The sequence below is a fragment of the Chiloscyllium punctatum genome, chromosome 5 (assembly GCF_047496795.1).
Source record: "Chiloscyllium punctatum isolate Juve2018m chromosome 5, sChiPun1.3, whole genome shotgun sequence".
NCBI classification, from domain to species: Eukaryota; Metazoa; Chordata; class Chondrichthyes; order Orectolobiformes; family Hemiscylliidae; genus Chiloscyllium; species Chiloscyllium punctatum.
Genome location: NC_092743.1, coordinates 128,262,768 through 128,275,708, shown reverse-complemented (window position 1 = coordinate 128,275,708; position 12,941 = coordinate 128,262,768). Strand labels below are relative to the sequence as shown.

The 12,941-nt window shown below is 40.7% G+C and overlaps 1 protein-coding gene across 6 annotated transcripts in view; it reads right to left on the bottom strand.

The window, feature by feature from the left end:
• pag1 (phosphoprotein membrane anchor with glycosphingolipid microdomains 1) overlaps positions 1–12,941 on the bottom strand; it is a 153,449-nt gene that overhangs the window by 33,589 nt on the left and 106,919 nt on the right. For all 6 annotated transcript variants that reach the window (XM_072571321.1, XM_072571316.1, XM_072571317.1 and 3 more), the window contains 2 exons: positions 8,167–8,378; positions 5,071–5,122 (listed from right to left, as the gene is read on the bottom strand). In XM_072571321.1, coding sequence (XP_072427422.1) covers positions 5,071–5,122; positions 8,167–8,315 — 201 coding nt within the window. In that variant the 5' untranslated portion in view covers positions 8,316–8,378. The remainder of the gene's footprint in view (positions 1–5,070; positions 5,123–8,166; positions 8,379–12,941) is intronic.

Sequence of the window (12,941 nt, the reverse complement as noted above, 5' to 3'; positions counted from 1 at the left end):
ACCGTTTAACCACAAAAGGAAAACTTTAAAGAAGAAACTGTCACCATTTTCACAATTAGTAAATGTTTCTAAACACAAAGGGTGATAAAAGTTAGAAACTCCCTTTTGGAAATAGCAAGGTTGTTAAATTTAAAACGGAGAATAACAGGCTACTGCTAATCAAAGCAATTGAAGAGAGTCGGACATAAATGTAAAAATAGAGAGTTTTGGGATGCAAATCAGCATGATCACACCAAATAGGATCAAGGAAGAATTGCTATGAAAATAAAACTCTGAAGTAGCAGTGTAGTCACACAATTCACCAGGATATACATACTTGTAATTTTACACAAAGAGTTTAAAATTAAATCTGTGACACAAGAGAGAAAAAGGAGAGAGAGAGAGAGAGAGAGAGAATGAGAATGGAATCATTTGTTTCCTCTTTTGTTCCTCATAACTGGCAAGAAGTTTTTTTTCCACCAAATACCAAACACAGATCACTTGGTCACCATTTTGGTTGGAAAAATATGGTACCCATGCTAAATAACAGAAGAAATTAAGAGGGAGACAAGATTTAAAAAAAAACTTTTGAAAAATTATATGCATTTGCTGGAATTTCAATTTTAGCAGCAACTGAACAGCACATGATATTCATCGCACTTAGTTGAGCTCTCTCACTGTGACTTAACAGTTTTCGGACATTCAAAGCAATACTGCAAAGCCTGTAGGAAACAGGAGCCTGTGTAAACGAGGCGAACAGAATGTCTCTCCAACCAGTCGGATGGAAGTATTCTCATCGAAATACACAGAATCCAAACCTAGAAGTTCACAGAATTCTAAATAATGAGGGGAAAATAAAGATGGGATTGAGAATGAGATTAAAGACAGAAAAAAATAAAATATTTTAAGAAACCTCCAATTGAAATGTGAAGCTATGGAGACTCCACATTTTGTAAAACCAAATGTCCAAGGCCAGAGAGGTTGATTAGCAGCAAGTAAAATTTAATCACACCATTGGAAATTCACCTACATTTGTATGGACAAGTCCTAAATATTTTTGAATCAGTATCCATCACATAGTATCACTAACTCACCCCATTCAGAGTATTTTGGAATAGAATCACTTGGCATGGTACTGCTAGAGCAAAGCCTATAGAGCAGTACAGAAACTCAGATGAAACATTTTCAATTTTCGTGCTTAACTGCACCTATGCAGATGTCAGAGGTTGCTATCTAAGGCCCTCCTTAATAATGGTGAGTGTACATAGACATCCCATTGAGCTCATGGGAATGTAAAAGCACATACAATGCTACAGGGTTTCAATAGCAGGAATTGATACCCAACTCCATTAGTACTGTGCTCCCACCTCAGTCAAGACAAGCAGAATTGTGCACTACTCTGATAACAGTTTACTGGAGGACAAAAACTCAAATGTAAATGAAAATCTTTTGAAGACATGTCCAGAAAGCAGTGAGCAGATCAGATGTTCCGACTGGAGGATTATTTCCATAGTGGTGTACATTTTAGGAATATCTTATGTGGCTCTATAGTAAAATTGGAGTGAAAAGGTTGTCCACCTTGGAACAACCAAGTTTTAATGGGCGTGCCTGAGGTTGCCAATATTCTGGCACAGTTGGCTGCCAGGCAAAAGACTTTCAGACCAAATGCTACAATCTCACCAGGATCTTTTCTCTCCTTGTTGCTTGATGGAAGTGGAAAAGGGTCTGGGAGAAGGAAAGGGATGCTCTGAAAGAAAGGGTTCAAGTTTCTAAAGTTCTCTTCATGACCCAAGAACCAATGTTTCACCTAATCCTTTTGCACTAGATGAGTTTCAAATTCCTCTGACCACCGTGTGTTATTTATGGGCAACTTGTATATTACAATTCATTGTATTTCTATACTGTTGTAAGCTGCCAGTTTATTCCAGCTTGTGGAGTGTTCTAGATTGCTGCATGGCTCAGAAACTGGCATCTTGGAGGGAATGCTGCTTTCTTCATTCTCGTCCTCCCTCTCCTTCAAGTTCTCATCCACCTCCACACGTCACCTGGTTCCAATCCACCTCTCTCCTCCTCCTCCTATATGCCCCATTGTAACTCTCCACTTACTGACTGCATTCTATTTCTCTTCATATATCCCATTCTGTCTTTCCTAACACAGCATAGATTTGGAGTGTTACTTTTCCTTTCTGAAAAAACACTGCACTTTCAGGAGTTAGGAAAGGTGTAAGGGGGGGGAATTGTTTATAGCTTGAAATCCTGAATCTAGATCTTAAACAACTGTAAAAGTCATGCTAAAGAGTGGATGAAAACATATTTACCCAGTTCTCTTAACTGTCATCTATTAACCAAGCCAACTTCAATTAATCTACAGTTCACAAGATGCTATAAATGGCTTGGTCAATGATAAATCATTGAATCCCTACAGTGTGGAAGCAGGCCATTTGTTCCATCAAGCCCACACCAATTCTACAAAGTGCATGCCAACCACATTCACCTCCTTACCCTAATCCTGTAACCCTACATTTCCCATGGTTAACCCACTTAGCCTACACATCTCAGACACTATGGGCAACTTAGCATGAGTTGAGAGTGTGGTGCTGGAAAATTCTCCAGCTCCTCGGATGCTGCCTGACCTGCTGTGCTTTTCCAGCACCACACTCTCGACTCTAATCTCTAGCAATTTAGCATGGTCAATCCACTTAACCTTGGACTGTGGGAGGAAACCAGAGCACCCGGAGGGAACCCATGCAGACATGGGGAGAATGTGCAAACTTCACTCCAACTGTACACCCCATTAGTCCCATTACATTCAGCCATGTGGCCTCTCTCCTCACAAGCTGACTGACTGCTGTGGCACTTACCCGGAGTGTTGCCCAGGTTGACTGACATAGAACATTAAACCACAGTACAGACCCTTCGGCCCTCTATGTTGCACCAACCTGTGAAACCAATCTGAAGCCCATCTAACCTACACTATTCTTCTCATCTATATGCCTATCCAATGGCCATTTAAATGCCCTTAAAGTTGGCAAGTCTATTACTGTTGTAGGCAGTGCGTTCCATGCTCCTACTATTTTCTGAGTAAAGAAACTACCTGTGACATCTGTTCTTTATCTATCATCCCTCAATTTAAAGCTATGTCCCTTTGTGCTAGCCATCGCCATTCGAGGAAAAAGGCTCTCACTGTCCAACCTATCCAACCCTCTGATTATCGAACATGTCTCAAGACAACTCTTGACTGATGAATTTGGCGTGTTCTTTCCTTCGAAAACCAGGTCCTTTGAGGCTCCAAGGTGTTGTCTGACTTCTTGCCATTTTTTCTGTGCACTTTCCAAATATAGTCATAGCTCCTGTCATGTGATCTTGCTCCGCCATCCACTGATATGCTCCATCATCCACAGATTTGTTCCATCCCACACTTTCTCCTGCTCCAATCACACATACACCTCTTCCACTCCGAGTTTTCTCTTTCCACTGCTTGCTAGAGCTCCAATGACAGATTCTCTCTTTGTTGTGATCACTGTTCTGCTAACCAATCTATGCCTTTTCCCAATGTCACTCCAGCTTTTTGCACTTGTAGCCATCTGCACCCACACAAAGTTAATTGTGTCAATTTATCACACTTGGGTACGCACTATGAAGAGCACTGCTTAGAATATCTCACAGCACATTACAGCCAAAGAAGTACTTTTAAAGTATAGTCACCTTTGCAAAGTAGAAAATGTTAGAGCCAAATTGTACACAGCAAGTTTACACAAACACCAATGCGTCAATGACCAGATAATCTGTTTTTTCATGTTAACTAAGACACCATGGAGACCTGCCCTGGCCTTCTTCAAATTAGTGTCCAGGAGACCTTTACATTCAAATAAGCATACAGAAAAGGCTTTGGTTCTCAGTTTAATATCTTATAGGACATGTGTCATCTCTAACAATTCAACTATTCCTTTCTACCAATCTAAAGCATCAGCTGAGATTTTTGTTCAAGTTTCTGGAGCAGGCCTAGAACCCACAACCTTTGCTTTACAAGTGTTACAAATGTTACAGCAGAAAGGAGAGGAAGGAAGGAAAGGTAGACAGGCAAGAAAGGGGTAGGAGAGAGATGATTTGCCAGGATGCTGCCGGGAATGGTTTGAGGTTGAAGGAGTGTGTGACAGGCTTGGACCTTTTTCACTACAACATAGGAGATAGAGGGTGACTGTTAGAGGGTGAGATTTATAAAATCATGAGGATTACAGATAAGATGAATGGCAGGTGTTTGTTTCCCTAGAGTGGGGTTTTGAAGACTAAAGGGACATTTTTAAAGGCAAGAAGAGAAAGATTTTAAAAAGACATGAGGGGCATTTTTTTTTTTACACAGAGTGGTTCGTGTGTGGAATGAACTTCCAGAGGAAGTGGTGAATGCAGGTACAGTTACAATGTTTAAAAGACATTTAGGTAAGCACATGAATAAGAAATGTTTGGAGGGATATGGGCCAAGAGGAGGTAGATGGGACTGATCTAGTATGGGATTATGATCAGCGTGGGCTAATTGGACCGAAGGGTTTGCTTCCATGCAGTATAGTTCTATAAGGAGGAAAGGAAAGACTGGGCACAAAAGGACACTGACCGGAAGAGCAATTTCGAGTATTCTTGAAATAGAAAACTGGCACTGGTATTAAGCAGTTTCTGTTATCAACCCCTCATGGAAATGAATCCTCAGTCAGTCCTTTCACTGCTTAAAAAGTTGAATATCATTTCTACACACGATAATGCTCAACTATTTTTGGGTATACAAAATTCTGAAAGGATATAGACACTGACTTTGACTTTCTTATAAAACAGCGCAGACGCAAACTGTGGTATTAATGAAAAGGGGTGTCAGCTGCATTGCTCCATGAAACAATGAAATCACGAGAAATGAAAACGCTTTTGGAGAATTCTCTATTCTGATTAAAATAGCTAAAATCACCTAGGAAAATGTATGTTAACATTTACAAGTGAAAGGATGTCAGAGTGGTATACTTATTTTTATTTGTTTTAAAGACACCATATTGTTATACAGTACATTGCTGGATTTTGATACAGAGCTACTAATTGTACGACACATACCACACTCATTAGATTTTCATTGTCTCCATTCTGTTCGGCAATGTTCAGGTGTCTGGTAATGGAAAGGCATATGCATCATTAGATCAGTTATAAATGTGTGTTTCATGCATTTGAACAAGACAAAACTTGTATTTTAAAAAATAAAACAGCAGTCATCCTTCATTCCTCATTGACCTGTGATGTTTACAAGTGTCACACATTAAATTGAAATTTGCTTGTTTGAATGTTATATTAGAAAGCACAAAGTACAACTTGAATGCATTAGCTATATTAATGATCCTAAACCAATCAGCAATAAAACTTTATGGCCTTGAAAACACAAGTCCACAGAATAGAAAAGCAGCTGTCAACATTGCTCCAAAAATCATCCTCAGGAATTGTCTCTTGCAGCAAACTTTGTAATCACTGTGAGTCATGAGGCCATCACACCTTGAGTTATATTTTGATACCTATTAGTAGAGGTTTTCTTATCTAAATTTCCTGATATAAATTGTGAGCAGAGGTAAAAGTAGTATTTTAAAGGTTGAGATATACTCTATAATCCAGCTTGATGCCTGAACTGATTTGCCAATTCAGTTTCGGGACAGAAAATATGAAGTTGCAACTTATCACGTGAATGACAGTGATAAGAAACCATGAAAGGGTGATATTGTATTTCTGATTCTGTTCTAAGAGTACTTCCTGATTGTTACACAGCAGTATTACTGCAGTTTATGAATATGTTCACAACCTGAAGCACTCTAGTTTCACTTGAATAGCTACAAGGTATTGCAAAGCTGAGGAGTTGATTGATGTCACATTATTTACCCTCCATCATTAGAAACACATGAACAAATATAGGTGAATCATCTGCTGATGCTTGTATGTAATAGTTAGTTGCAATAAATGTCTATTGGATTCTTCAATTAAAAAAATGGACCTGCATATTATGGTAATGTTATGAGAGATAACATAAGCATTGATGCATCAGGTATTACACCATGCTAGAGGCAAACTCTTATCACATAATGTTACTGAATATATTGCCTAGTGTTAATCCATGTAGGTTACTACATCCATAGGATTTCAATTTCTTTTCAGGTAAGGTTCCATATAACGCAAATAAGTTGCACTCGAAATAGTAGATGACATCCCTTTCTTGTTGAGTGTTATAATTGCTGCCTGTAATTTAGCAAACATCTTAAAATTTGGATCACGTGCTCATTCTGCAATGAATATTCTTAGGAAATCATTAAAAATCAAAATGTTTTGGCTTTCTTTCTATCAAAACATGTTGACTAATATCTGGAACAGCTCTATTTCTTAAGTTTCATAGCCCTTTGTACATGTATTTGGAAAGGCAAGGACTGATTAGGGATAGTCGACATGGCTTTGTGTGTGGGAAATCATGTTTCACAAACTTGATTGAGATTTTTGAAGAAGTAACAAAGAGGATTGATGAGGACAGAATGGACTATATGGACTTCAGTAAAGCATTCAACAAGGTTTCCCATGGGACCCTGGTTAGCAAGGTTAGATCTCATGGAATACAGGGAGAACTAGCCATTTGTATACAGATCTGGCTCAAAGGTAGAAGCCAGAGGGTGGTAGCGGAGGGTTGTTTTTCAGACTGGAGGCCTGTGACCAGTGGAATGTCACAAGGATCGGTGCTGGGCCCTCTACTTTTCATCATTTATATAAATGATTTGGACGTGAGCATAAGAGGTACACAGTTAGTAAGCTTGCAGATGACACCAAAATTGGAGGTGTAGTTGACAGCAAAGTAGGTTACCTCAGATTACAACAGGATCTTGATCAGAGCATGGATTTCCCTGGGGTGGGGGAGTCCAGAACAAGAGGGCATAGGTTTAGGGTGAGAGGGAAAAGATAAAGAGGAGACCTAAGGGGCAACCTTTTCATGCAAAAGGTGGTATGTGTATGGAATGATCTGCCAAAGGAAGTAGTGGATGCTGGTACAATTTCAACATTTAAAAAGGCATCTGCATGGGTATATGAATAGGAAGGGTTTGGAGTGATATGGGCCGGGTGCTGGCAGGTGGGACTAGATTGGGTTGGGATATCTGGTCGGCACAGACGAGTTGGACCAAAGGGTCTGTTTCCGTGCTGTACATCTCTATGACTTTAACTAGTGAAGCACATTCTGCAAACATCATTCCCCATTGCAGTCACATAGTTGCATATCAGCTCCTGGAGAAGCTATTTTGTACCGTAATTGAGGGAGGAAATACAATAGCAAAACATTCCTTTGGGGAAAAAGCTCAATGTATAACTTAATTAAAAAGCATAGGCATATGATAACATTTTATTTAGTAACTATTTGATGATCAGGCCATACTGCAATTTTGACTTTACACATCAAATTTTGCTGTTCCCCGTCTTGCACATTGACGATGCAGCACCACTCCAAAAGCACTATTGTCCTCTGGTGCCTGGTATAGATGCAAGAGGAGTAACTGGCAGAATTTCTGGCCCACTACCTCAATTCACTATGATCTAAATTCTACAATAGGTGTTTAAATAGGGGAAGACACCAAGAGTAATGCATTACTGCATCAGACCCAGAAATGTACTGTAACCTCAGCGTGGCAGAAATCCAGACTGAGACAAATCCAAAAGGTAGTTTTAAAAATTCTGAAGGAACAAAAAGATTAACTCCACTTCAGAATTTCAGTATTTTAATCTTGAAACGGCACAAAGCATTATCCCTATTATTCATTTGAAGATAAGTTCATCTTTATTTTGATCCATTGCCAAGTTACCATGTTTCACAAACCTGCTTTGCTCATTCATCTTGATACTCATACTGCCTCATTATTACAATGCCTGTCATATTCCCCTCTTCAAAAAAAAAATCTGCTTCTGTTCCATGAAAACTCATCAGATTAGAGAATGTTGGATATCCAGAGAGCCACACATTTTAATTGCATTGGAAAAAATTGAAAAATTTCTTTTGAACAACAAAAGAATTCCACGTCAGTTACTATAATTGGTGTGGGATCATTTGAAATATAATAGCTTGACAGTTACTGTCATCACTTTGTGACATGACAGAGTACGATACCACAAGCCATTTTCCCTGTGAAGTGTCATTCTTACCTGTCGCAGTTACTGCATAGAAAAACAAGAATGGTCAGGAGCAAAACAGCACAGACCATGGCAAGCAGAACCCAGAGAATGACTGGGTGTTGTCCACTTTCAAATACCCCTGGCACACGACCAACAATATCAACAGAATTTGGAGCCATTAGGGAAAAGGAAACAAATTTCTGTTGTTCAACCACATCAGGGTAGAAAGAGTTCTGTGGTACCTGTAATACAAAACACAAAACAATCCTGATTAACTGCATTATTGACAGGTGGCTAGTAAAAGAGTAACCTTTTCTTACATACACAATGAAGAATCTTCAGTGCTTAAAAATTGTTACAACACAATTAAGGAGGGGTGGACTAATTACTTTCCTTCAATCACTCCCTCACACTCAAAGTTTGAATTTTGAAGGTGACATTGCCAATCATACTGCATATACCTCAGTATCAGAAACAAATCAGCCAGTAATAAATCTGGTAAACCTAGCCAAACAAAGCATCCTGTCACAAAGACTATTCACAGATTATTTAAACTGTGCAAATATTTACAATGATTTTTATTGAAGAATTATATACGCACTCAGAACCTCAAAAGGATATTTTGGGCAACTAACACTCAGATTCAGGAAAGCGAATTATTCACAGATTATCCAAATGTTTGTCTGCAGCCAAAGTAATTTTGCACACAAGTTCTGGACTGTCTTCCTGGATCAGGTATGGTCAATTGAATTTGCTTTTCTAGTTGTCCACTTGTGGCGACGAGTACTTCTGGTGAGTTTTGCACTCCCAAGGTTTGATGAGAGGGGTTTCAAAGAAAGACCGAGGGAAAAGGCTATTGCACCAGGAGCTTTATTACATTCTCAAACTGGATAAGTAGTCTCCACCAGCCTGAATTCCTGGAGTTAGAGAGGGAACGCAATCAGTCAGGGTTCTTGCTGCTCACGACCATGTATTGAAAAGGATCTGAAGGGGTTAATTCTCGAATATGTACCACAAACACCACCCACTGCGACGATGTCATGAGAACGTTGACAGAAGAACGAGGGAGCTTGTAGGGGGTCATACCTGGGGGTGGTATTCTTTGAACTGTCTTTATAACAATGTTGGTTGTATTTATGTAACTTGTAAATAGTTGCAATGATGCAATTAAGTTCATATCAGCCACTCAACCAGGCTCTTCCAGTTAGACTAGAAAGATGCACATCCTAATCCATGCCAGATCATTTCATGCTTGAAGGAACCCACACAATAGATATTGTTTATGCTGAGAAGGGAAAGAGTTAAAAGCGACCTGAGCAGTAACGTTTTCACACAGAGGGTGGTGCATGTATGGAACGAGCTGGCAGAGGAAGTGGTGGAGGCTGGTACAATTATAATATTTAAAAGCATCTGAATGAGTATATGAATAGGAAGGTTTTAGAGAGATGTGAGCCAAATGCTGGCAAATGGGACGAGGTCAAATATCTGGTCGGCATGCACGAGGTATGTTTCCATGCTGTAGTACCCTAAGACTCTCTGAAAGTATTGAAGTATCTGAAAGTATTGTAGATTCAGTCACTCTAATGTAGCAACTTGTGTTCATTGCAAGTACATTTGTTTCCTGCTCCAGTTTCCTTCGCCTTGCAAAGCGCCCTTTCCAAAAATAATCATGATACAGATACATGTTGTTAACAATATCCTATCAATTGACACATTTTCATTAGAGTCAAACAATGAGAAAAGGCAAGTGATGCAAATATCATACAATGAATCATGAACTATATATGTGGAAAGGTGAGGCAAACGGGTCAAAGTTTGGCAGCCGGACTGTGGAGGAAACCAGAGCACTCTGCAGAAACCCACACAGACGCGGAGAGAATGTGCAAACTCCACACATACATTACCCAAGGCTGGAATTGAACTCAGGGATTGGCTGTGCCAATTGCCCCATAGTGTCCAGGAATGTACAGGTTAGACAAATGGCAACCATGGTAATGACCCCACACAGGGTTAGGAGGATGCAGTTAAGGGAGGTGCGTCTGTGTGGGATGCTCTTTAGAGGGTCGGTTCAGATCTGATGGACCAAATAGCCTCTTTCTGCACTGTAAGAATTCTATGATTCTATGAGTTTTAACTTGGATAGCTGTGAGGTTATCCATTTAATTTGAAGGGACAGACAACTTATTACCTGAATGAAAAGAAACAACAGTGCTTTTGTACAGAGAGATCCGGGAGTCCTCGTGAATGAATCACAAAACTATTAAGAAGGGCTGGATGAAATGTATCCCATTCTGATAAAAAAAAGCGAGGGAGGAAACAGGCGCCAGCAATCATTTGATTCATTTATTGCCACATGTATTATATTACAAAATACAGTGTAATGTGGTGTATAGTATTGCCACATTAAAAGACAAAAAAAACCCGAAAACATAGATTACAGAGGCAGAAGGTTAAATAAATAGTGTCCAACTTTACAGTCCTTCTTGTTAAGTGCCCCTCTATGGGCTACGGGGCCTGGTAGTCAGGCACAAATCCCCTTCACCATGCTGCTGCTGTTGTGAAAGTTGCCTCCCTTCAGTGACATCTTGCTTCCACCGATGTCCTGCCACTATAAGTCCATGCTGGACCTCACCAATGCACACATTACCGAATGTGCCGGATACCACATGGCCCAAACCAGACTCTGCCATGGCCATGAGTCTGCTTCAGGCCAACATCTCTGCTGCTGATGTCACCGGGTCTCCTACTGGGCCCAAACCCACCTCTTCTGCTACCTTCATGAGTTTGCATTAGGATCACCTCAACAGTGCAGAAGCTGGTGGGAACCCACAGTTGCCCCTGATGGCATCACAAGTCTGCACTGTGTCCACTCACTGACCACCACCAGTCCGTGCTGTGGGTCCACTCACTGACCACCACCAGTCCGTGATCTGGGTCCACTCACTGACCACCACCAGTCCGCGCCCTGGGTCCACTCACTGACCACCACCAGTCCGCGCTCTGGGTCCACTCACTGACCACCACCAGTCCGCGCTCTGGGTCCACTCACTGACCACCACCAGTCCATGATCTGGGTCCACTCACTGACCACCACCAGTCCGCGCTCTGGGCCTACACACTGACCACCACCAGTCCATGATCTGGGTCCACTCACTGACCACCACCAGTCCGTGCTCTGGGCCTACACACTGACCACCACCAGTCCGTGCTGTGGGTCCACTCACTGACCACTACCAGTCTGCATTCTGGGCCTACCTGCTGCTACCAATGTGCTTTCCACGACTGTGTCCAAGAGGGAAGTAAAATATTCATGAAAAGTAGAAAATGTAAAAAAAAAAGTGTAAAAAGATATGAAGAGATAAGTGGAAAAGTCCCAGGTTCAGATGCTGTACTCTGCCACCATCTTACCAGAAACCCTGGCTACAGGTGAGCTGCCAGAGAATTGAAGGACAGCAAATATGATACTGTTATTCAAGAAAGGGAGCAAGCAATAAACCAGGAAACTGCAGGCCAGTCAGCCTAACCTCAGTGATGCGGGAACTATTAGAAACAACACCGAGGGACAGAATTAATCCTCGCATGGAGAGGCAGAGATTAATCAGGGACTGTCAGTCTGGTTTTGTTGGGTCATGGCTGACCAACTTGATTGATCTTTTTTGCAGAAGTGACCAGTTGTGCAGTGACGGCACTTGGATTCCAGCAAGGCCTTTGACAATGTCTCATGGAAGACTGGTAAGCAAAGGTACAAGGCCATGGGATCAAAGGACATTTGGCTGATGGATCCAAAATTGTCTGACTGGCAGGAAGCAGAGGGTGATGTTTGAGGGGTGTTTTGTGACTGGACACCGGTGTACAGTGGGATTCCATAGGTGAGTATTGGGACCCTTGCTCTTTGTAGTATATAGAAATGATTTTGAATTAATGCAGAAGGGTTGATCAGTAAATTTGCAGATGATACAAGAATTGTTGGCTGGTAAGGAGGATAACATTGTCTTATGAAGACAAACTGTGCAGTTTAGCCCAACTCTGATATTTGGTAAAATGTTTAGGCCTAATTCTCTGACATTTGTTAGATTGAGAGTAGACCTAATTGAGGTATATAAGATGTAAAAGTGAATTGACAAAGTAGGCGTAGAAAGGATGTGTCCTCATGTGGGACAACCCCCTTGAACAAGAGTCATAGTATAAAGTCTGCTGCCCTTTTCCTTAAAGCAGGGATGAGGAGAAATTACTTCTCTCAAAGGCTTGGGAATATGTGGAATTCATTACCTTAGAGTGCAATGGATGCTGGGATATTGAATAAATTGAAGGAGGAAAGAGAGAGATTTTTACTTAATTATGGGTTCAAGGGTTATGGAGAGGGGGCAGGAAGGTGGAGTTGAGGCCAAAATGAAATCAGCCATGATTTCATGATCAGCCATCAAATGGCAGAGCAGGCTCGAGGGCCTGAATTACATGCTGCTGCTCCTAATTCTCATGTTCTTTAAGAAAGGGAGTCAATGATTCACTTTAGTAAGAATGCTGTTATATCAATGTTTCAGAGATTAACTTGTGGTGCAATGTCTGAGCGTTGCTTAACCAATTCTTTTTTAAAAAAAAACAAAATGTTTTCTAGATTGAACACTCTGCTTCATTGCTAAAGAATGCAACATCTCCTTTAACTTTTAGTGATCTATTCCTACATTGTATCTGACACAGGATAAATAGGAGTGAATTAGTGGTGCACTGATCTGTCGTATTATGCAGATCATATTACATCTTGCATGAGGAGTCATAAACAACAGATTCTTCCAAATACAAGCAGT